Genomic DNA, 23,890 nt, shown 5'->3' with positions numbered 1-23,890 from the left:
TGTTAAACTTGAAGAACAGACAACTGCTTTTAATATGAATCTGAAATGTGATAGTCCCAGTGTAAAATATATTTTATGTGTCAAAACAAAGAAAAAAGCTAAAATTAAAGATTAGAAAGTCTAGGAAAAACAATAAAATGTCATTCTATTTGCCCATTTGGGGTACACAATATGTAAAATGTTTTTGTTATCAAAGAGCAAAGAATTTGGTAAACATAATGATAATATAATTGCAAATACAAGTTACATTATTTTAAGGGAAAATGTTTAACCAGTAATGTGTGTCTGAAACTAAATGTATGAATTACAAGTGTTGAACTATCCTTCTTCTCTTCCCAGAACATTGCTAAGCAACATTTTATGAGAATATTACATAATTCAGTTTCTGATTGTGACTGCCTTTATCAATGATTCATATCAAAAAGCAATGTTTTATACTATAGCGTAGTATTAAAACATTGTTGATATAATCACAGGATGATATCCATTCTATAGGTCATCAGAGAGATAAGAGCAGGACTTTCCTCCAAGGGCAATATGTCCATTGGATTTTGGAATTTAAAATGAAAACGAATGAGCAATCACAGAAGACTGTTGTTATGTTTTCCTAGAATTTATATGGTTTGTTTTCTCTCCATAATCCTCCTACTCATTATGCTTAAAAATCTGAAGCATCATGCAAGTCTTCTGTTCTGTCCTCAAATAATCTTTCATTTGTTTAACTTTTACTTAACTGTTTTTTAAAGTACTGCTAGCATGTTCTGCTGGGAGCCTCAGAAGAACTGCTATTTATACCCTTTTACACATTCATATGCATGGACAGAAATATAGAATAAGTATTTACATTATATTTACATGCATGTGTACACATGCTTATAAGCATGTAACCATGGGACAGGTCAAGGACCACTTACTAAAATGGAAATTTAAAATCATTTTGTTAATGAAATTATAAACATTGTTACAACATCCTAATTTCCTTATGGCTAAAAGTTGTGAAAATTATATAATCTTGCTTGAGACTCAAAAAGAATCCCACAATATACAAATGTTTTTCAAATCAATACATAACTTTCTTCTAAAATGCTGTATCATGCCCATCAAACCAATGGAGCCAAAGCGTGTATCATTAATAAGGTTATTTTAGAAGATAATTTTAGTAACTTGATAGAGATGAAGTGAATAGCCCAATACCTCAGTGTGCATGTTAGCAGTCTGTGTTCATGTTGAACTTAGTGTGTAAGGATTAAAACTTTTTAATTGGGAGAAAATATTTACAACATATATATCTTTTCAGACATATAGGTTCAAAATTAGTTATTTAAAATGCTCCTGTGGTTATGTTTTTTACATCTTATTTACATCATCTTGATCTTTTTTTCTTTCTCTTCACTTGCTTTTTAGTATGATAAAATGTAAAGCCATTTACTTTCATCATTTGTGATTACAAACGTAGAGCATACACAGTTACAATTCTTAAATGTAAATGTTTCAGCTACAGATTCTTTCAAAATGCATTCACTTGCTAAGCTGCTGAGTCGTTGAGCTGATACTCAGATGCCCTTTCAAAGCAGGCCTGAATTCCTGGATCTCTCCACAGTTGTTTTATTACCTCAGCCAATTCAGGCGTCATGCTGCCATCTTTCAGGGTATTTGTTATCGCATAAAGTTGTCTTTGGTCTTCCTATAGCATTGTTTTTGTGAGAAGTATAAAAATACGTTGTTATTTGGGATCACATATTCTTTTTTTTCCAATAGAGCATTTCAATTTGGTGATTCTTATTTCATTCAGTATTAATTTCACTGAGCATCTAGTCACTATATTTTCAGGTTGATACATTAGAACTCAAGTTCCGTATAAGGACTGGCTCATGTCCAGAAAAGTTTTTCATTGCAAAAACTGTGAACTATTACATGGAGAAATTAGGATATTTTGGTATATATCACTGACTTCTAAATGTGATGCAAAAAGGGATAACAATATTTTAGTGTGAGTCCACTGAGCTTCTAGACAACCAAAATGCTAGTGTCAAAGGGTAATGAACCTGATCTAGTCAGACACATTGTCTTCCTTTGATTATGGCCATATATTTTCCAGGAAACAAAAATACCAAGTAAGAATTAGAGTAAAAACGGAAATTAAAACTCAGTACTCTAAAATTATAGTTTAAAAAAATGTATTGATATACAGTATTATTTGCCATCACGTACCTCTTTGTAATCATAAAAATTAGCAATGGTAAACTTTTTAAAAAATTAATTTATTTTATTTTTGGCTGCGTTGAGTCTTCATTGCTGCAAGCGGGATTTCTCTAGTTGCAGTGAGTGGGGGCTACTCTTCGTTGCGGTGCGCGGGCTTCTCATTGCGGTTGGTGGCTTCTTCTGTTGCAGAGCACAGCCTCTAGGTGAGCAGGCTTCAGTAGTTGCAGCACACGGCCTCAGAAGTTGTGGTGCATGGGCTTAGTTGCTCTGTGACATGTGGGATCTTCCCGGACCAGGACTCAAAGCTGTGTCCCCTGCACTTGCACTGGCAGGTGGATTCTCAACCACTGTGCCACCAGGGAACCCCAGCAATGGTAAACATTTTGATCCACCCAGTTTTTGAACATCCTTGTAGGTGTTGTCACTTGCGTGCCTTTGGGGCAAATCGATAGGGCAGAGTTGAGACTTCATTAGGAAAAGAGATGGGAAGGAAGTAAAGTAAAAAGAGGTAAAGGAGAAAAGAAAAAGCAAGCATTGTGTTACTCCTGATGGGATATTTGGAAGTGACAAGGGCAGAAGGAAGTAAAAGTTTGAGTAAATAATGTAGTCCACAGTTTACTTAAACTAATAATCAAAAACTGGTTTATGACAAAAAATTTTGATTTAGAATGTGGATTTCAGACTAATTCAGTTATTGACCATGATGCTAGAGCAATCAATAGAAGAAATCTGGGCCCAAATCTTGGTTGTCAGACTCCAAATCTCATGCTCTTTCTTGCTCAAACTCTTTTGAGTGCATATTATTATAACAACTCACATGAGATTTAGCACTTGTAATATTTTACATAATCCTGACAAGAGTAGTCACATAGACACAATATTTTCTCCATCTTACAAATGACGAATCTAAAACTTGGAGGTAAATTTGCCAAATCAATGAAGACAATAAGCATTGAAGAGTCAAACTCAAACGTATTTTCTGCAAAATCAGGTGGATACCAGTGAAGTATGTCCAATAAGAACCTGATGACTTTCTGATATAATTCAATTTATTATTATTTGAAATCTATGACAGGCTTCTGTCACCATTTTACTAAAAATCTGCTCTTCGCATGAAGAACTAAGGGTATAGCTCGTATTGTTAAAGAGAGGCTCTGTTGAGACTAAAAACCTTACTTCATCTTTCTTCAAGTGGATTTTATTGCCAAACCAAACTGATCAGATGACCACTAGGCCACAAACTTTAACTGGCCCAAATCGAGGGCTTTGATCCTATTTTATTGCATCAACAAAAGGTGAACTTTAAAATCCTTCTTCCCAAGTAGTTTGATGTGATAGGAAAGTGCAAATTAGTGAAATATGATCCGATCACTTTGCTGGCATCATCCTGTTTGACTCCTTCCACACTAAAGTGCCATTTGGGACAAATGATGCAGCACAACAGCTGCTCAAACAGTATTGTCCCTAAAGGGAAAAAAATCACATGCCTTGTAAGCTTTACAAAACAAGCTCTTATATACTCTTTCATTCTTTTAAATAGTTACCATTTTAAATTTACATATACTTTATTTGTAGAGGTATCAAGAATATAGTCTCACCATGAGCATTTAAATGTCATGAAGTCCTCTTTGATCATTTATTATTAGCTTTCCCAAGGGCAAGCCATCCTATCAGTTTGGTTTTGTCTTTCAAGACCTTTTATATTTTAGTGTACTGCATGCACAGGTAAAGTTGATGGTAGTGATTTTCAAACCAGGCTGCACATTGTAAACATGTGGGGTACTTTTTAAAAAATATCGATACCAGGACCCCAACCCAAACAAAATGAGTCTGAATCTCCAGGTGTCACGGTCTGCAAAGGTAGTTTTAAAAATCTCCCAGGTGTCTCAAATGTGCAGCCTGAGTTGAGAATACCTCGCAACATATATTTTTTTAACCATAAATAATATCGTATTAGACATACCGCAAATTCAATTCTTGAAGTTCTTCTACAGTTATCAAAGGGTTGATGATAATTAAAGAGTCCAAATTGATATTGTTTAAGGGATTGGGCCCACCAATGAAATTTGAATTTTTGAAATACATCACACCAAAATTAACAGCCATTATGAACAGTCTTCTATATACAGCCAAATTGATTGAACATCAAACTCCTACCTATTATCTTCCAGATTAAAAAAAACCCACAACTCCAGTAATTTCCCATCAAACTCAGAATAAAATTCCAAATTCCGTACTGTGGCTCACAAGGCTTTACATTTTTAGGCACGTCTTCCTTTCTAATTTTATTTGCTGCTTCCCCACTACCCCTGCACTTTTGTCCCTCTTTCCTCAAGACACACTGGGCTCCTTACTATTCCTTGAACTCTCCAAGCCCCCATTTCAGAGCTTTTGAGAATGGCTGATCTCTTCGTGTGTTTCCTGTGGCTCACTTCCTACTTCACTGAAATCTTACCAAATCTTCATCTCTTCCCAAATACCACCTACTCAAGAATGCCTTCCCTACCACCCTTTCTTTCATTCTTTCATCACTTTCTAGCCCCTTAACCTCCTTGATTTTTCTTCATAGCACTTATTGCTACCTATATAGTACACAGTTCTTTATATCTTTTATATTAGGCTATAAGCAAATGAAGGCAGAGATTTTATTGTTTTGTTCATTTCTATATCCTTAAAACCAAGAACAGAACCTAACGCATAGTATATGTCCCTGAAATGTTGTTGAATGGATGAATAAGTAAAATTAATATACTAATTAGCTCAGACCTCATGTTCTAGAGAAATTTTAAGGGATGTCTAATAATTTTCCAAAAGTTTCAAATAATTCACAGTGGGTATGAGTGGCATCCTAAAGAAATTATTTTCCCCTATCATGTATTTGGAAAAGCTTGGGAATTATGGTGGTTCTAGAATAGCTCATTCTCTTAATGTTGGATAGTTCTAGAATTACGTTGCATAGAAAGTGAAATATATGTCTCCTCAACAAGTTACTCAGACTTTCTTCATCAACATTAGGGACCTCAGATGATCCTAGAACCTTGTGGAACTCATTCTAAACCCTAGAATCATATTTAAAAATGTTGCAGAAAAAAATATTGATATATCAATGGAATGAAAGGATATCATAGCCTAATAATTTGCAGAACTGTCAGATTCAGAATACCAAGTTTTAACTATAGGATTTTCAGAGCCTTTGCTTACAAATACTCTTGGTAAATTTCCAGTAAGTTGTTATAGTACATATGTATACCAAACTTATTTGATTACAGAACTTGTATCATAGAACATCTTGAGGAATCAGTGTTCTTTAGTTGAAATTATAGGATTCACTTCATAGGGTCCTATGTCAAAGATGGTCACAACACCCAAAATGTGGAATTAAAGTGTTGTTAATTTTCAGCATCCTTTTATGTTGGTCTAGTGATTGCTTTAGATGCTCTAAAATAGAATATAGGAATATTCAGAGAGAGTAAATGCCTTTATTATTTCCCCCTCTTGTTTCTTCAACTTTGCCCTCTTTAAAAGTTATATACTCCTGAAATTAGTTTATCAAACATTAAACCAAAAGAAACAAGAATGACCCCCCTTTAGCTGTATTTCCCTTCAACTACAGATTCTCTCTCATACTCTTCAGTGATAGTTCTTTAAACTCTGTTCTCATATCTACTCATTTCTGAACACACTTCATTGGATTCTGCATTCACAACTTTTCTGAAACCTCTCCCATAATCTCTACATTATCAAATCCATTAGATTCTTTTAAATATACTACCTTCTTGACCTCTTCAGACCTTTCAATTTAGATCACCTTCCTTTGGAGCACCTCACTCAAATTCCGTGATTCCATATTTTCCTGGTTTTCTTCTTACTGTTCCATCATTTTCTCCAAAGTTTCCTATTCCTCTCAAATGACCAGAAGCTGTTGGAGTTTTTCAACATTGTTACCTAAGTCTCCATTCTCCTTAGTGCCCTTCTCTTCTCAATCTAAGCACTTTATCTCTTCCATCCCATCCCCTTCCTTAATGTAAATTATATGTCTTAGTGTAAGGGTATGGCAGTAACACTGAGACTTAAGTCTCTACCCAAATATCCCCTTTGAACTTAAAATGCACATTTTCAACTGTTCATACATGTGGAGAGCTCACAGAATTACAAACTCAACATTTCCAAAGGGAAATTTATTAGTTCTGCCCCATCTTCATTAGTAATAGTCTTCCCTTTCTCAGTAATTCTCTCTACACATGATGAGGATTTAGCTCCATATCCAGCTATGCTGCTCTTTTGAAATAGTTCATGCTTTGTAATTACTTGTTCAGCACCAAACTTTCTTCTCCAGAGGGCAAATACTATTTCCATCTCATTTACTGCTGATTCCTCAGTATATTCCTAGTGTCCAGTCAGATGTCTGCCATATCAATAATAGTTTAATGAAAAAAAACTTTTTCAAATGGTATTGGATGTGTAGACTTCAATACATAAGTGTTAATGAGCCTCCATTCAATGCGATTATTGGAAAGCAAAAATACCTAATGTTTACTGGGAGCTTAATGTTCTTCAATACTTTGTGTTTATATGGGTTTCTTATGGTTTTGCTTCCTCCTGTATTAGTCATTGTAATTTAATGATGAAAGCACTAACACTGTGTGGATGAAAAATCTGAAACCTAAGTAACTTGTCCAGACTTACAGAACCAGTGACTAATAAAGCTCATGTATATTTTCGTTTAGGATACTTTCTTTGAATGGTAATCTGTGTGATGATGTACAAACTGTATAAAATAAATTGAAACATATAAGTAAATTGAAAGCTAAATTGAAAGCCATAGGACACCAGCTCTCTGAAAGCCACAGATAAGCAAAGTGCTTAGCAATTATCTGTTGAATAAACAGTTTAAGCCAGGTAGAGAGTGTATTAATCTTAAAATCAAATACTGAAGAATGTGATTGAAACTGCTATAATCTACATTAATCGAAATCAAAATATGAACTATATACTACCTGACAACTGTGATGCTTGATACTTGAGGACATAAGTACTCCTAAGAAGTTATGTAAATTGCTTAGTGCTGCTTAAGTTACTCTGTTTACACCATTTAATGTAGGGTTTGAATAAATGACATTTATTTCTATTTTGTAGTTAGTATAATGGCAGCAATGTACAGAGTCTATTTTCACTCCGCCTCACCTGCATGCCAGATCATTAAGACTTTTAACCAACACATTTCAGGTATTTAGTGATGACTGGCATCACTGATTTGCAGACATTGGGCTGCATGAAACAAAAAATATATTTAAGTAGCAGTGGGCAAGGTTGTGATGCAAATAAATGGAATATTACACATGCAAATTCAAACATTGCTAAATCATCTTCAAAGGATTGCAGAAAGAAAACCTGTTTGAGGAACTATTATTGCTTAGGAGGGAGAAAATAAAAGAAATAATCCTAATTGTTAAAAATATTTTTACAAAAATCCTTATATAGGGAAAAGCACTATAATGGAAGCCAAGAGAAGTGGGTTTTGCCCTAAACTCTGGCTATTTAATGCAGGTCAACTTGCTAATCCTCTCTGGCCCTTCTTTTTTGTTTACATCTTTAAATAAGGGGATTATACTTGGTTGTCTCTTAAGGGTCAGTCATTAGCTTTTTACTTAGCAAGGTTATTTGTTTTCAAGAGAAAGATTTCAATATTCCGAGGACAAAGATATACACAGAGTTCTGAAACATTTTGTAGTGTTTATAACATGACATCTTGAGGAAATGAAGTAATTTAACATAACATTCCCATCTTGTCCTATCACTTAAGACACACTGGAAAATAGGAGTGCCTACTTTCTATTTATAACAGTAACAAAGGCATCCTCTTTAATGGCGGTAATTACTCTCTGTTAAATCCATTGTTGCTGTTCCATGGTGTGTACCTGCTGAGTTCTCAAAGTTGAAATGCCTCAACATTTAATTTGGCTGAACTCTTCTTTCCCTTCCACTCATACAAACAGAGCTCAAAGTTTTACCACTAGTTTTGGAATACACACCTATTGAAAGTTAAGGTCTTTGTGTATGCTAATCACTTTTTTGCATAACATGTTCTTATTGCTTTCTGTTTTTTTTTCTTATTGCTTTTAAAAGTGCTTGTGTGTTCATTAGGCATCATTTGAATGACATATCACTAAGGATTTGTGTTGCATGCATACACATAGAGGCTTTAGCATAGGGGGAAAAAGCAACACAAATGCCTCCCAAGATATTAGAACCTTCAAATAAAAGGACTCTTAGTGAAAGGAGTAAAGGCAGTACCTATACCTATTATTTATTGTTTTTAATATTTGATTGCCAATAATGGCTGTTTTTCTACTTCAAAAATGGCCATGTTTGTCCTGCTGTAGCAAACAATTAAATAACTTAAGTGAATAAAATAGTCAATTAAAGGCTGTAGAAAAAAAACGGTAAAATGTCTTTATGGATAGATCAGGAATACGTTCATTAAAGAAATCCCAGTTCTCTGTCAAAAATTGAAATTAGAATATTACTTTAATTAGTAAATTTAAGTGGCAATTATAAATAAACTTGGGGGTGTTTAGGTTTTCTTCCTGGAACAGATTCTGATAGCTATACTTTTTTCTTCATAGGATGAAGAAATACCTTTCATCAAGCAAATTGACAAAAGCACAGTTAACAAAATCCAGTTGTAGTGGGACTTAAGCAATATTGCTTTTTAAGGGCTGCAATTGATGTGAGACAGAGCTCTCTACCTGGAAGTTCATTCCTAGATCTGTTCAAATTAATAAGCATTTACTGGGCATTTTCAGTAACATGTTTCATGCACTGAAGAGAATGAATGAATTATCAAAGTCCCTCCTCCCTAAAAACAGACTAGTGCACCATTGACCCATACAGTAGCCACCAGACATGTTAATTAAAATTAAGTAAAATGAAAAGTTTAGTTCCTCAATCACACTAGCCACATATGGAGAGCACAGGTGTAACATTCTTGTCACCACAGGAAGTTCTACTGGAAGGTAGGGCATGAAATTCTATTTTTGTACAGTGTGATAATGTTTAGCAAAAATATTGGCAGGTGGTATGATGAACTAGAAAAAGTGATCAACTGTATTGCGAGTGGTTGTAAGGGATCAGGGAGACTGCCTGGCAGCAGTGATGATCAGCTTTTTCAAGGATAAATAGTTATTTCCAGAGAGTCAAAAGGAAAAGGAACATTTTAGGCAGAAGGATCTGTGTGACCAAATAGATGCTGACAATCATCAAGCTTTCAGTATGTGCCAAACATTGTTTTAAGTGCTTTCTATGTCTTATTTCTTACAGTAAGCCTTCATTTAAAGTAGGTAAAATTATCACCTACATTTTACAGGTAAGAAACATAGGCATAGATACATTAAGACACTATCCCTGACTTAAAATGTTAGTGTGTAGTACAGCTGTTCAACAAACACAGTCTGCTTTTAGAGCCTTTGATCTTAGCCACTAAGCTGTATTGCCACCCATAGCATGCTAGTGCACAGAACTGTTTTAGTCCAGCATTTCTGAAGCAGGAAGTAGGAAGGGGGAAATTGTGGGATGTTAGGATGAAGAGACAGGCAAGAGCTGGATTCTGAACTGTTGATTTACCACGTCTAGGAGCTTCATCTTGATAGTATAGGTGAAGCATTCAATTTATGAAGGAGATACAATCATTTTTTCAGAGATTAGTTGGTGGCAGTGTGGATAATGCGGTGGAAGGAAGAGACGGGGAAGTAGAAACAGCACAGCAAGATGCCGTTATTAATCCAGGTCAGAAATGCTGAGGTTTTGAACTAAGGCAGTGACAGTAGAGTTAAGTGACATGTTGGGAAACATACCTTACGCAGATGTAGCATAACTTGGTAAGAGAGTGAGGGGTCAGTATAACTACACCTAGATTTATTTCTTTAGAGGCTGCTGTTGCTGTGATTCATTGTAGGGGACTACAGGCCAGATGGGCAGATAAGTTTAATGTTTATTCTGATTTAGACCTATCCACAGAATATAGAGGTAGATATTATCTGCTTCCCTAGTTCAGACAAAGTGTCTGAGTTTGGAAGAAATATTCTGGTACAGTCCCCTTGAAGATGAATGTGAAAATCAGTGGACTTCGGCGATTTTCATGTGATGAAGCCATAGAGTAAGCAGACAAGAGGGCCTGATACAGTAGAGACACTAACAATGAAGATGTAGTCAAAGAATCGCGGAGGATAGTAGAGTTTGGAGGTGAACTGGGAAAGGGAGTGATCCTAGAAGCCAGGGTAAAGTTTTGGGAGGGAAAAACTCAATAAAGTCAAGTGGAATTAAAATAAGGACTCAACACTTCCTAAAAAATGACAATTAGGAAATCGTAACTGACAATTATAAGGGCAGTTTCTGTGACGTGCCAGAGGCAAGAGCAATGGAAATGGTTGAAGGACAGATGGAAAGTGGAAGAAGAGAGCTAGTGTTCACTGTTGTTGTTTTTTTTTAACATCTTTATTGGAGTATAATTGCTTTACAATGGTGTGTTAGTTTCTGCTTTATAACAGAGTGAATCAGTTATACATATACATATGTTCCCATATCTCTTCCCTCTTTGTCTCCCTCCCTCCCACCCTCCCTATCCCACCCCTCCAGACAGCCACAAAGAACCGAGCCGGTTTCCCTGTGCCATGCGGCTGCTTCCCACTGGCTATCTACCTTACGTTTGTTAGTATATATATGTCCATGTCTCTCTCTCGCCCTATCACACCTCACCCTTCCCCCTCCCCATATCCTCAAGTCTGTTCTCCAGTAGAGTAGGTCTGTGTCTTTATTCCTGTCTTACCCCTAGGTTCTTCATGACATTTTTTTTTTTTAATTTCATATATATGTGTTAGCATACGGTATTTGTCGTTCTCTTTCTGACTTCACTCTGTATGACAGACTCTAGGTCTATCCACCTCATTACAAATAGCTCAATTTCGTTTCTTTTTATGGCTGAGTAATATTCCATTGTATATATGTGCCACATCTTCTTTATCCATTCATCCGATGATATGGACACTCGGTTGTTTCCATCTCTGGGCTATTGTAAATAGAGCTGCAGTGAACATTTTGGTACATGACTCTTTTTGAATTATGGTTTTCTCAGGGTATATGCCCAGTAGTGGGATTGCTGGGTCATATGGTAGTTCTATTTGTAGTTTTTTAAGGAACCTCCATACTGTTCTCCATAGTGGCTGGACCAGTTCACATTCCCACCAGCAGTGCAAGAGGGGTCCCTTTTCTCCACACCCTCTCCAGCATTTATTGTTTCTAGATTTTTTGATGATGGCCATTCTGACTGGTGTGAGATGATATCTCATTGTAGTTTTGATTTGCATTTCTCTAATGATTAATGATGTTGAGCATTCTTTCATGTGTTTGTTGGCAATCTATATATCTTCTTTGGAGAAATGTCTACTGAAGTCTTCTGCCCATTTTTGGATTGGATTGTTTGTTTTTTTGTTATTGAACTGCATGAGCTGCTTATAAATTTTGGAGATTAATCCTTTGTCAGTGGCTTCATTTGCAAATATTTTCTCCCATTCTAAGGGTTGTCTTTTGGTCTTGTTTATGGTTTCCTTTGCTGTGCAAAAGCTTTGCAGTTTCAGTAGGTCCCATTCGTTTATTTTTGTTTTTATTTCCATTTCTCTAGGAGGTGGGTCAAAAAGGATCTTGCTGTGATTTATGTCATAGAGTGCTCTGCCTATGTTTTCCTCTAAGAGTTTGATAGTTTCTGGCCTTACACTTAGGTCTTTAATCCATTTTGAGCTTATTTTTGTGTATGGTGTTAGGGAGGGATCTAATCTCATACTTTTACATGTACCTGTCCAGTTTTCCCAGCACCACTTATTGAAGAGGCTGTCCTTTCTGCACTGTATATTGCTGCCTCCTTTATCAAAGATAAGGTGACCATAGGTGTGTGGGTTTATCTCTGGGCTTTCTATCCTGTTCCATTGATCTATCTTTCTATTTTTGTGCCAGTACCATACTGTCTTGATTACTGTAGCTTTGTAGTATAGTCTGAAGTCAGGCAGCCTGATTCCTCCAGCTCCATTTTTTGTTCTCAAGATTGCTTTGGCTATTCGGGGTCTTTTGTGTTTCCATACAAATTGTGAAATTTTTTGTTCTAGTTCTGTGAAAAATGCCAGTGGTAGTTTGATAGGGATTGCATTGAATCTATAGATTGCTTTGGGTAGTAGAGTCATTTTCACAATGTTGATTCTTCCAATCCAAGAACATGGTATATCTCTCCATCTGTTTGTATCATCTTTAATTTCTTTCATCAGTGTCTTATAATTTTCTGCATACAGGTCTTTTGTCTCCTTAGGTAGGTTTATTCCTAGATATTTTATTCTTTTTGTTCCAATGGTAAATGGGAGTGTTTTCTTGATTTCACTTTCAGATTTTTCATCATTAGTGTATAGGAGTGCCAGAGATTTCTGTGCATTAATTTTGTATCCTGCTCCTTTACAAAATTCATTGATTAGCTCTAGTAGTTTTCTGGTAGCATCTTTAGGATTCTCTCTGTATAGTATCATGTCATCTGCGTACAGTGACAGCCTTACTTCTTCTTTTCCGATTTGGGTTCCTTTTATTTCCTTTTCTTCTCTGATCGCTGTGGCTAAAACTTCCAAAACTATGATGAGTAAGAGTGGTGAGAGTGGGCAACCTTGTCTTGTTCCTGATCTTAGTGGAAATGCTTTCAGTTTTTCACCATTGAGGACGATGTTGGCTGTGGGTTTGTCATATATGGCCTTTATTATGTTGAGGAAAGTTACCTCTATGCCTAAGTTCTGCAGGGTTTTTATCATAAATGGGTGTTGAATTTTGTCAAAAGCTTTCTCTGCATCTATTGAGATGATCATATTGTTTTTCTCCTTCAATTTGTTAATATGGTGTATCACGATTGATTTGCATATATTGAAGAATCCTTGCATTGCTGGGTTAAACCCCACTTGACATGGTGCATGATCCTTTTAATGTGCTGTTGGATTCTGTTTGCTAGTATTTTGTTGAGGATTTTTGCATCTATGTTCATCAGGGATATTGGCCTGTAGTTTACTTTCTTGTGACATCTTTGTCTGGTTTTGGTATCAGGGTGATGGTGGCCTCGTAGAATGAGTTTGGGAGTGTTCCTCCCTCTGCTATATTTTCGAAGAGTTTGAGGATAGGTGTTAGCTCTTCTCTAAGTGTTTGATAGAATTCGCCTGTGAAGCCATCTGGTCCTGGGCTTTTGTTTGTTGGAAGATTTTTAATCACAGTCTCAATTTCAGTGCTTGTGATTGGTCTGTTCATATTTTTTATTTTTTCCTGATTTAGTCTTGGCAGGTTGTGCATTTCTAAGAATGTGTCCATTTCTTCCAGGTTGTCCATTTTATTGGCACAGATTTGCTTGTATTAATCTCTCATAATCTTTTGTATTTCTGCAGTGTCAGTTGTTACTTCTTTTTCATTTCTGATTCTATTGATTTGAGTCTTCTCCCTTTTTTTCTTGATGAGTCTGGCTAATGGTTAATCAATTTTGTTTATCTTCTCAAAGAACCAGCTTTTAGTTTTATTGATCTTTGCTATTGTTTCCTCCATTTCTTTTTCATTTATTTCTGATCTGATTTTTATGATTTCTTTCCTTCTGCTAACTCTGGGTTTTTTTTTTTCTTCTTTCTCTAATGGCTTTAGGTGCAAGTTTAGGTTGTTTATTCGAGATGTTTCCTGTTTCTTAAGGTACGATTGTATTGCTATAAACTTCCCTCTTAGAACTGCTTTTTCTGCATCCCATAGGTTTTGGGTCATCGTGTCTCCATTGTCATTTGATTCTAGGTATTTTTTGATTTCCTCTTAGATTTCTTTGGTGATCACTTCGTTATTATAGTAGTGTATTTTTAGCCTCCATGTGTTTTTATTTTTTACAGATCTTTTCCTGTAATTGATATCTAGTCTCATAGCATTGTGGTTGGAAAAGATACTTGATACAATTCCAATTTTCTTAAATTTACCAAGGCTTGATTTGTGACCCAAGATATGATCTATCCTGGAGAATGTTCCATGAGCATTTGAGAAAAATGTGTATTCTGTTGTTTTTGGATGGAATGTCCTATAAATACCAGTTAAGTCCATCTTGTTTAATGTATCATTTAAAGCTTGGGTTTCCTTATTTATTTCCATTTTGGATGATCTGTCCATTGGTGAAAGTGGGGTGTTAAAATCCCCTGCTATGAATGTGTTACTGTTGATTTCCCCTTTTATGGCTGTTAGTATTTGCCTTATGTATTGAGGTGCTCCTATGTTGGGTGCATAAATATTTACAATTGTTATATTTTCTTCTGGGATCGATCCCTTGATCATTATGTAGTGTCCTTCTTTGTCTCTTGTAATAGTCTTTATTTTAAAGTGTATTTTGTGTGATATGATAATTGCTACTCCAGCTTTCTTTTGGTTTCCATTTGCATGGAATATCTTTTTCCATCCCCTCACTTTCAGTCTGTATGTGTCTCTAGGTCTGAAGTGGGTCTCTCGCAGACAGCATATGTATGGGTCTTGTTTTTGTATCCATTCAGCCAATCTGTGTCTTTTGGTGGGAGCATTTAGTCCATTTACATTTAAGGTAATTATCAATATGTATGTTCCTATTCCTATTTTCTTAATTGTTTTGGGTTCCTTATTGTAGGTGTTTTCCTTTTCTTGTGTTTCTTGCTTAGAGAATTTCCTTTAGCATTTGTTGTAAAGCTGGTTTGGTGGTGCTGAACTCTCTCAGCTTTTGTTTCTCTGTAAAGGTTTTAATTTCTCCATCAAATCTGAATGAGATCCTTGCTGGGTAGAGTAATCTTGGTTGCAGGTTTTTCTCCTTCATCACTTTAAATATGTCCTGCCACTCCCTTCTGGCTTGCAGAGTTTCTGCTGAAAGATGAACTGTTAACCTTATGGGATTTCCTTGTATGTTATTTGTTGTTTTTCCCTTGCTGCTTTTAATATGTTTTCTTTGCACTTAACTTTTGACAGTTTGATTAATACGTGTCTTGGCATATTTCTCCTTGGATTTATCCTGTATGGGACTGTCTGTGCTTCCTGGACTTGATTAACTATTTCCTTTCTCATATTAGGGAAGTTTTCAACTATAATCTCTTCAAGTATTTTCCCAGTCCCTTTCTTTTTCTCTTTTTCTTTTGGAACCCCTATAATTCGAATGTTGATGTGTTTAATGTTGTCCCAGAGGTCTCTGAGACTGTCCTCAGTTCTTTTCATTCTTTTTTCTTTATTCTGCTCTGCAGTAGTTATTTCCACTATTTTATCTTCCAGGTCACTTATCCGTTCTTCTGCCTCAGTTATTCTGCTATTGATCCCATCTAGAGTATTTTTAATTTCATTTTTTGTGTTGTTCATCGTTGCTTGTTTCATCTTTCATTCTTCTGGATCCTTGTTAAATGTTTCTTGCATTTTCTTTATTCTATTTCCAAGATTTTGGATCATCTTTACTATCATTATTCTGAATTCTTTTTCAGGTAGACTGCCTATGTCCTCTTCATTTCTTAGGTCTGGTGGGTTTTTATCTTGCTCCTTCATCTGCTGTATGCTTTTCTGTCTTCTCATTTTGCTTATTTTACTGTGTTTGGGGTCTCCTTTTTGCAGGCTGCAGGTTCGTAGTTCCCGTTGTTTTTGGTGTTTGTCCCCAGTGTCTAAAGTTGGTTCAGTGGGCTGTGTAGGCTTCCTGGTGCAGGGGACCTAGTGCCTGTGTTCTGGTGGATGAGGCTGGATGTTGTCTTTCTGGTGGGCAGGTCCACGTCTGGTGGTGTGTTTTGGGGTGTCTGTGGACTTACTATGATTTTAGGCAGCCTCTCTGCTAATGGGTGGGCTTGTGTTCCTGTCTTGCTAGTTGTTTGGCATAGGGTGTCCAGCCCTGTGGCTTGCAGGTCATTGAGTCAAGCTGGGTGCTGGTGTTGAGATGGAGATCTCTGGGAGATTTTCGCCGTTTGATATTATGTGGAGCTGGGAGGTGTCTTGTTGACCAGTGTCCTGAAGTTGGCTCTCCCACCTCAGAGGCACAGCACTGACTTCTGGCTGCAGCACCAAGAGTCTTTCATCCACACGGCTCAGAATAAAGGGGAGAAAAAGTAGAAAGAAAGAAAAAGGAAGGAAGAAAGAAAGAAAGGAAGAAGATAAAGTAAGATAAAATAAAGTTATTAAAATAAAAAATAATTATTAAGAAAAAATACCAAAAAAGAAACAGAACCCTAGGACAAATGGTGAAAGCAAAGCTATACAGACAAAATCTCACACAGAAGCATACACATACACACTCACAAAAAGAGGAAAAGGGGAAAAAAATAATAAATCTTGCTCTCACAGTATACCTCATCAATTTGGGGTGATTCGTTGTCTATTCACTTATTCCACAGATGCAGGGTACATCAAGTTGATTGCGGAGATTTAATCCAGTGCTCCTGAGGCTGCTGGGAGAGATTTCCCTTTCTCTTTGTTCTCACAGCTCCAGGGGCTCAGCTTTGGATTTGGCCCTGCCTTTGCGTGTAGGTCGCCGGAGGGCATCTGTTCACTCAGACAGGATGGGGTTAAAGAAGCAGCTGCTTCAGGGACTCTGGCTCACTCAGGCCGGGGGGAGGCTGGGGTACGGAGTGCGGGGCGGGCCTGCGGCGGCAGAGGCCAGCGTGACGTTGCACCAGCCTGAGGCACGCCGTGCATTTTCCCGGGGAAGTTGTTCCTGGATCCCGGGAACCTGGCAGTGGCGGGCTGCACAGGCTCCCTGGAAGTGGGTGTGGATAGTGATCTGTGCTCGCACACAGGCTTCTTGGTGACGGCAGCAGCAGCCATAGCGTCTCCTGCCCATCTCTGGGGTCCGTGCTGTTAGCCGCGGCTCACGCCTGTCTCTGGAGCTCCTTGAAGCAGTGTTCTTAATCCCCTCTACTCGCGCACCAGGAAACAAAGAGGGAAGAAAAAGTCTCTTGCCTCTTTGGCAGGTCCAGACTTTTCCCTGGACTCCCTCCCTGCTAACCGTGGCGCACTAACCCCCTGCAGCCTGTGTTCACGCCGCCAGCCCCAGTCCTCTCCCTGCGCTCCGACCAAAGGCCGAGCCTCAGCTCCCAGCCCCGCCCGCGTAGGCGGGTGAGCAGACAAGCCTCACGGACTGGTGCGTGCAGGTCGGCACCGATCCTCTGTGCGGGAATCTCTCTGCTTTGCCCCCCGCACCCATGTTGCTGTGCTCTCCGCCGCCGCTCCGAAGCTTCCCCTACCACCACCCACAGTCTCCGCCTGCGAAGGGGCTTCTTAGTGTGTGGAAACCTTTCCTCCTGCACAGTTTCCTCCCACTGGTGCAGGTCCCGTCCCTATTCTTTTGTCTCCGTTTTTTCTTTTTTTCTTTTGCCTTACCCAGGTACGTGGGGATTTTCTTGCCTTTTGGGAGGTCTGAGGTCTTCTGCCAGCGTTCAGTAGGTGTTCTGTAGGAGTTGTTCCACGTGTAGATGTATTTCTGGTGTATCTGTGGGGAGGAAGGTGATCTCTGCGTCTTACTCTTACACCATCTTCCCTGGTGATCCCCAGACCTACTTTAAAACAAAGAGATTAAGTCTCCTGACTTGCATATTAATGCTATAGTATTGCTTTCTTTTTAAAAAAATTATTTTATTTATTTATTTTTGGCTGTGTTGGGTCTTCACTGCTGCACGCAGGCTTTCTCTAGTTGCGGCGAGCAGGGGCTACTCTTCGTTGCAGTGCGCGGGCTTCTCATTGCAGTGGCTTCTCATTGTGGACCACAGGCTCTAGGCATGTGGGCTTCAGTAGTTGTGACACGCGAGCTCAGTAGTTGTGGCTCGCGGGCTCTAGAACGCAGGCTCAGTAGTTGTGGTGCATGGGCTTAGTTTCTCCACAGCATGTGGGATCTTCCTGGTCCAGGGCTCGAACCCATGTTCCCTGCACTGGCAGGTGGATTCTTAACCACTGTGCCACCAGGAAAGCCCTGTTGCTTTCTTTTTAGGTATGCGCTGGTAATGTCAATATCAAAATGATGTCAAGACATAAATTATTTTAAAATCACTTATTTTAAATTAATATGGAAGAAGTGAACTTTCATAGACATATGGGTTTGTAGTGTCTGCTTGTCATCTGTTGGTGTACTGTTGGCATAAACGATTTTTAGGGTAACCCTTTTTGGAGCAACTTGATTTTATTACCCTCACTATTCCTCTTTCTCATTGAGCAACAACAAACTTATCTGTCTCTTCCACATTACAACCCTTCAAATAGGCTAGACAGAGAGTAGAACAATGTAATAAGCAAACTCATGCTTTGGAATTAAATAAAAGTGAGCGTGTACTCATTGCTGACTTTGGGTGTCTTGATCAAAATTAATTTCTGAGAGTATCCTCTTTCATAAAATTGGCTTATTAATATCTACCTCTTAGGGTTTGGGTAGATTAAGATATAAAGTACCTGGTGCATACTCTAACTTACAGTGAGCTCTCAACATTCTCTATTATTTGAAGCATGCCCCACCTTTTTACCAAGAGACTTTTCAAGTATAATATCTTCCACTCCTTTAACCCTTCCTGGTGGAACATGAGTTTTAGATTCCTTACCCTCTGAACCACACTCCATGCAAGAGCCAATGTCCTTTTGAAACACTGTCCTACTGAAAATGGTGCCATAGATATCAGGTGATTTTATTGAAAGCAATAATATTCTGATGTAGTAAGATAAGGGTGCAACATAGGACTGCCTCAATCCTGGTACTTATTTCTAAATAGAACACTTTTCTTAATAGAGACCATGACTAGTTTGCCTCTTTTCTTCTTTTCTTTTTTGTTTGTTGGGGTTTTTTTTAGCTTTATTACTTTTTTTTTTTTTATACCTATATTGAGCTTGTAGCAATTAATTTGTTGCTATGTTTTTCACATCACATCTTAGCAAACAGATTCTCCCATGTACTACATGTGAATACTGCATGAGTATAGTTGATTTTGAGGCTCAGTTGAAGATATCTGTTAAATTCCATTTTTCTCATTTGGGCCAAGCATTTCTGCTAGTTGAGATCACTTGGAATATTGACTTTCCTATCACTATATCCTTCCAAATTCTGAATATTACTCAAGTGTGAAATGTTGCCTTATCTATCTTTACCCAAATCCCTGATAAGGGCATTGAAGAGGAGAAGATCAAGGGCAGGAAACTGTCAGACCCATTCATCATCATAAGTCCTTGTTCACTATCTGTAGTTAATGATGCTAAATGTTCCCCATTAAATATGACAATTACTGCAGGTTTTTGTACATACTATTTATCCTGTTTAAGGAATTGCCTTCTATTCCTAGTGTGATAAAAATTTTTATCTGGAATGGATAAAAAGTTCATTTAGTGTGTGCGCGCGCGTACATGCACGTACATACGTACGTGCACGTACATGCACGTATCTCCTGTCCTAATCATTATCTTTCTACTTTAATAATGTGAATATATCAATCTTCTAATAGTATTTAAACAAGGCATTCTTGAAATAACATCCTTCCCACCTCTAGCTCTTTTTTTTTTTAGTACATTTTATACATTGTTGGAATCAGTTTGCTAATATTTTGGTTTGGTTTTTGGATCTGTTTGTCAAGAAGATTGGCCAGATTTTGTTGTCAAGGTTATCAAGTAATGCATTGAGAAGAACTTCCTAAAAAAGTTTATGTGATTTTAAAGTGATATGCTCATGAGCTATCTCATAGAATTCATTTGTAAGGAAATGTACATGAATTTACAGATACATTTGCATATTTCTTTTGCCAAAAAAATGCACTTACTTTTCCCAAATTTTAATTTTAATAATCTTATAAACCTATGGAAGTTTGAGAAAATAATACATTAGAAACCTATATTTTATACCTTTTATACCCTTCACCTTACCAAACACTTTGTCATTTGTCTTGTTTCATATATATATATATATAAATTTATATATATATATATAAATTTACACAACACGTGTGTGTGTGTGTGTGTGTGTGTGTATAGATATATATATATACACATATTTATGTTTTGATTTGCTGAACCTCTTGAAAGCAATCAGACACTTCACCCATAATACTTCAGAACACATCTCTTAAGAATAGGACATTTTCCCAGAAAACCAGAATACTATTTTCACGATTTAGATGTATAAATCCAAAATGTTATCTAATATATTCTCCATATTCAAATTTATCTGACTGTTCCAAAATATGTTTTCCATGCATTTCATATGTCTTGGGCCCAAGATCTAATCAAGGCTTACACATTTCCTTTGGATATTATGCTATAATATTTAAACTCTTAATTTAGAATATTTCCCTTGTTATATTATTGTTATTTGGTTTTCATGACATTGGCATTTTTCTAAAGCCTAGGGCAATTTATTATAGAATGTTCAATATTCTATATTTGATGGTTAGATCCAGTGTAAATATTTTAGCATAAATATGATGTAAGCAATATTGTCTTTTTTCAGTGAATCACATCAGGAGTCATATGGTGTCAGATATATTTCTATTACTATTAGTATGTCCACATACCTATTTCTGTGATACAGTAATGATAAGCATTATGAAACTATAAAATATGTCATCACCCAAACAAACATATTTCATTTGTGAGAAAGAATGTTGTGGCTATATAATCTTTTCTTTCTAATGAAAGTTTATTTAAATACTTTCAATTTTATAATTGTTCTAAAAATATCTGATAATATTATATTTAAAACATTATTTACATAAGCCTTCTTAGATTTTGAAGTATTTTAACAGATATGTGATCTTATCTTTTTAACATACTTCTTAGGCAAAAAAGGGGGAGAAAACCCTGAAATATAGAATTCTGTGATTTTTTTTCCCACACAGGCCTGCTTTAAATAGAAACATAGACGATAGATAGGAAGATGGATCGATAGGTAGAATTTATCTAAGTATTCCTTAATTGTGGGAGCGGTTATGCACACATATTTTGTATAAATTAATGGCCTTCAAAAAAAGGCCTTGGTTAATTATACAGTGTGTAAAGTTTGGCCTTTACACACTGTATATCTGGGAAAGGGAGAACAGAGGATTGAATATATCAAATTGACAGCTCTCACTTGAGTTTATCCCTCCTGCTTTCCAGACCCATATATTCATCTATTTAATAGATATCTCAAGTTGATTGTTCTAGAAACATCACAAATTTGAATGTCTCAAATTATTACTCCTTTCATTTCTTGCCTAACCTAAACTTTGTCCTCTCTTTCACATACTGATGAATAAAATAATCACTGTTCCCAATTCTGCTCTTAATCATTCCTCTTATTTAACAATCACAGGTAGTCAAGTCACAGTGTTCTATTGGTTTTTGTCTCTGAATGTCCTTCAAATCTCACTTTCAAACTTATAATTTCTGCCTTAATTTACAATCTCATCAAGTGTTTGCAAGGAAGTGACAATTTCCTAAATGGTCTACCTACCTTAACCACCCTCATGAAATCTTTGTCTCATAATAGAGCCAGGATAGACTTTGACAAAAAATCCAAGTATTATTATTCTCATTTACATTATTAAAACCTATCAAAATCTTGATTGACTTAAAAAACAAACTCCTGTCATCCACCAGAGGGCAGACAGCAGAAACAAGAACTACATTCTTGTAGCCTGTGGAACAAAAACCACATTCACAGAAAGACAGACAAGATGAAAAGGCAGAGGGCTATATACCAGATGAAGGAACAAGGTAAAACCCCAGAAAAACAACTAAATGAAGTGGAGATAGGCAACCTTCCAGAAAAAGAATTCAGAATAATGATAGTGAAGATGATCCAGGACCTTGGAAAAAGAATGGAGGCAAAGATCGAGAAGATGGAAGAAATGTTTAACAAAGATCTAGAAATATTAAAGAACAAAAAGAGATGAACAATACAATAACTGAAATGAAAAATACACTAGAAGGAATCAATAGCAGAATAACTGAGGCAGAAGAACAGATAAGTGACCTGGAAGACAGAATGGTGGAATTCACTGCTGTGGAACAGAAGAAAGAAAAAATACTGAAAAGAAATGAAGACAGCCTAAGAGACCTCTGAGACAATATTAAATGCAACAACATTCACATTTTCGGGGTCCCAGAAGGAGAAGAGAGAGAAAAAGGACCAGAGAAAATATTTGAAGAGATTATAGTCGAAAACTTCCCTAACATGGGAAAGGAAATAGCCACCCAAGTCCAGGAAGCACAGCGAGTCCCATACAGGATAAACCCAAGGAGAAACACGCCGAGACACATAGTAATCAAATTGGCAAAAATTAAAGACAAAGAAAAATTATTGAAATCAACAGAAAAAGGACAAATAACACACAAGGGAACTCCCATAAGGTTAAGAGCAGATTTCTCAGCAGTAACTCTACAAACCAGGAGTGGCATGATATACTTAAAGTGATAAAAGGGAAGAACCTACAGCCAAGATTACTCTACCCAGTAAGGATCTCATTCAGATTTGATGCAGAAATCAAAAGCTTTACAGACAAGCAAAAGCTAAGAGAATTCAGCACTACCACCAAACCAGCTCTACAACAAATACTAAAGGAACTTCTCTAAGTGGGAAACACAAGAGAAGAAAAGGACCTACAAAAACAAACGCAAAACAATTACGAAAATGGTAATAGGAACATACAAATCAATAATTACCTTAAATGTGAATGGATTAAATGCTCCAATGAAAAGACAGAGGCTTGCTAAATGGATACAAAAACAAGACCCATATATATGCTGTCCACAAGAGACCCACTTCAGACCTAGGGACACATACAGCCTGAAAGTGAGGGGATAGAAAAAGATATTCCATGCAAATGGAAATCAAAAGAAAGCTGGAGTAGCAATACTCATATCAGAAAAAATAAGACTTTAAAATAAAAAAATGTTACAAGAGACAAGGAAGGACACTACATAATGATCAAGGGATCAATCTAAGAAGATATAACAATTATAGATATATATGCGCCCGATATAGGAGCACCTCAATACATAAGGCAACTGCTAACAGCCATAAAAGAGGAAATCAACAGTAACACAATAATAGTGGGAGACGTTAACACCTCACTTACACCAATGGACAGATCATCCAAACAAGGAAACACAAGCTTTAAAAGATACAGTAGACCAGATAGATTTAATTGATATTTATAGGACATTCCATCAAAAACAGCAGATTACACTTTCTTCTCCAGTGCGCATAGAACATTCTCCAGGAGGATCACATCTTGGGTCACAAATCAAGCCTCAGTAAATTTAAGAAAACTGAAATCATATCAAGCATCTTTTCTGACCACAGCACTATGAGATTAGAAATGAATTACAGGGAAAAAAACGTAAATAATACAAACACATGGAGGTTAAACAATACGTTACTAAATAACCAAGAGATCACGGAAGAAATCAAAGAGGAATCAAAAAATACCTAGAGACAAATGACAATAAAAACACGACGATCCAAAACCTATGATATGCAGCAAAATCAGTTCTAAGAGGGAAGTTTATACAAGCCTACCTCATGAACAAGAAAAATCTCAAATAAACAATGTAACGTTACACATAAAGGGACTAGAGAAAGAAGAACAAACAAAACCCGAAATTAGCAGAAGGAAAGAAATCATAAAGATCAGAGCAGAAATAAATGAAATAGAAACAA

The 23,890-nt window shown here is 36.8% G+C and overlaps 1 protein-coding gene across 1 annotated transcript in view; it reads right to left on the bottom strand.

The window, feature by feature from the left end:
• The window catches only part of GNAT3 (G protein subunit alpha transducin 3), a 48,801-nt gene that overhangs the window by 13,449 nt on the left and 11,462 nt on the right, over positions 1-23,890 (bottom strand). The window contains 2 exon segments of the mRNA XM_007467044.1: positions 1,527-1,684; positions 3,575-3,666. Of these exon segments, the coding sequence (XP_007467106.1) occupies positions 1,527-1,684; positions 3,575-3,666 (250 nt within the window).

Source organism: Lipotes vexillifer, unplaced genomic scaffold, assembly GCF_000442215.2.
Source record: "Lipotes vexillifer unplaced genomic scaffold, Lipotes_vexillifer_v1.1 scaffold247, whole genome shotgun sequence".
Lineage (NCBI taxonomy): Eukaryota > Metazoa > Chordata > Mammalia > Artiodactyla > Lipotidae > Lipotes > Lipotes vexillifer.
Note: the sequence above shows the minus strand (reverse complement) of the source record. Positions and strands in the feature narration are given on the sequence as shown.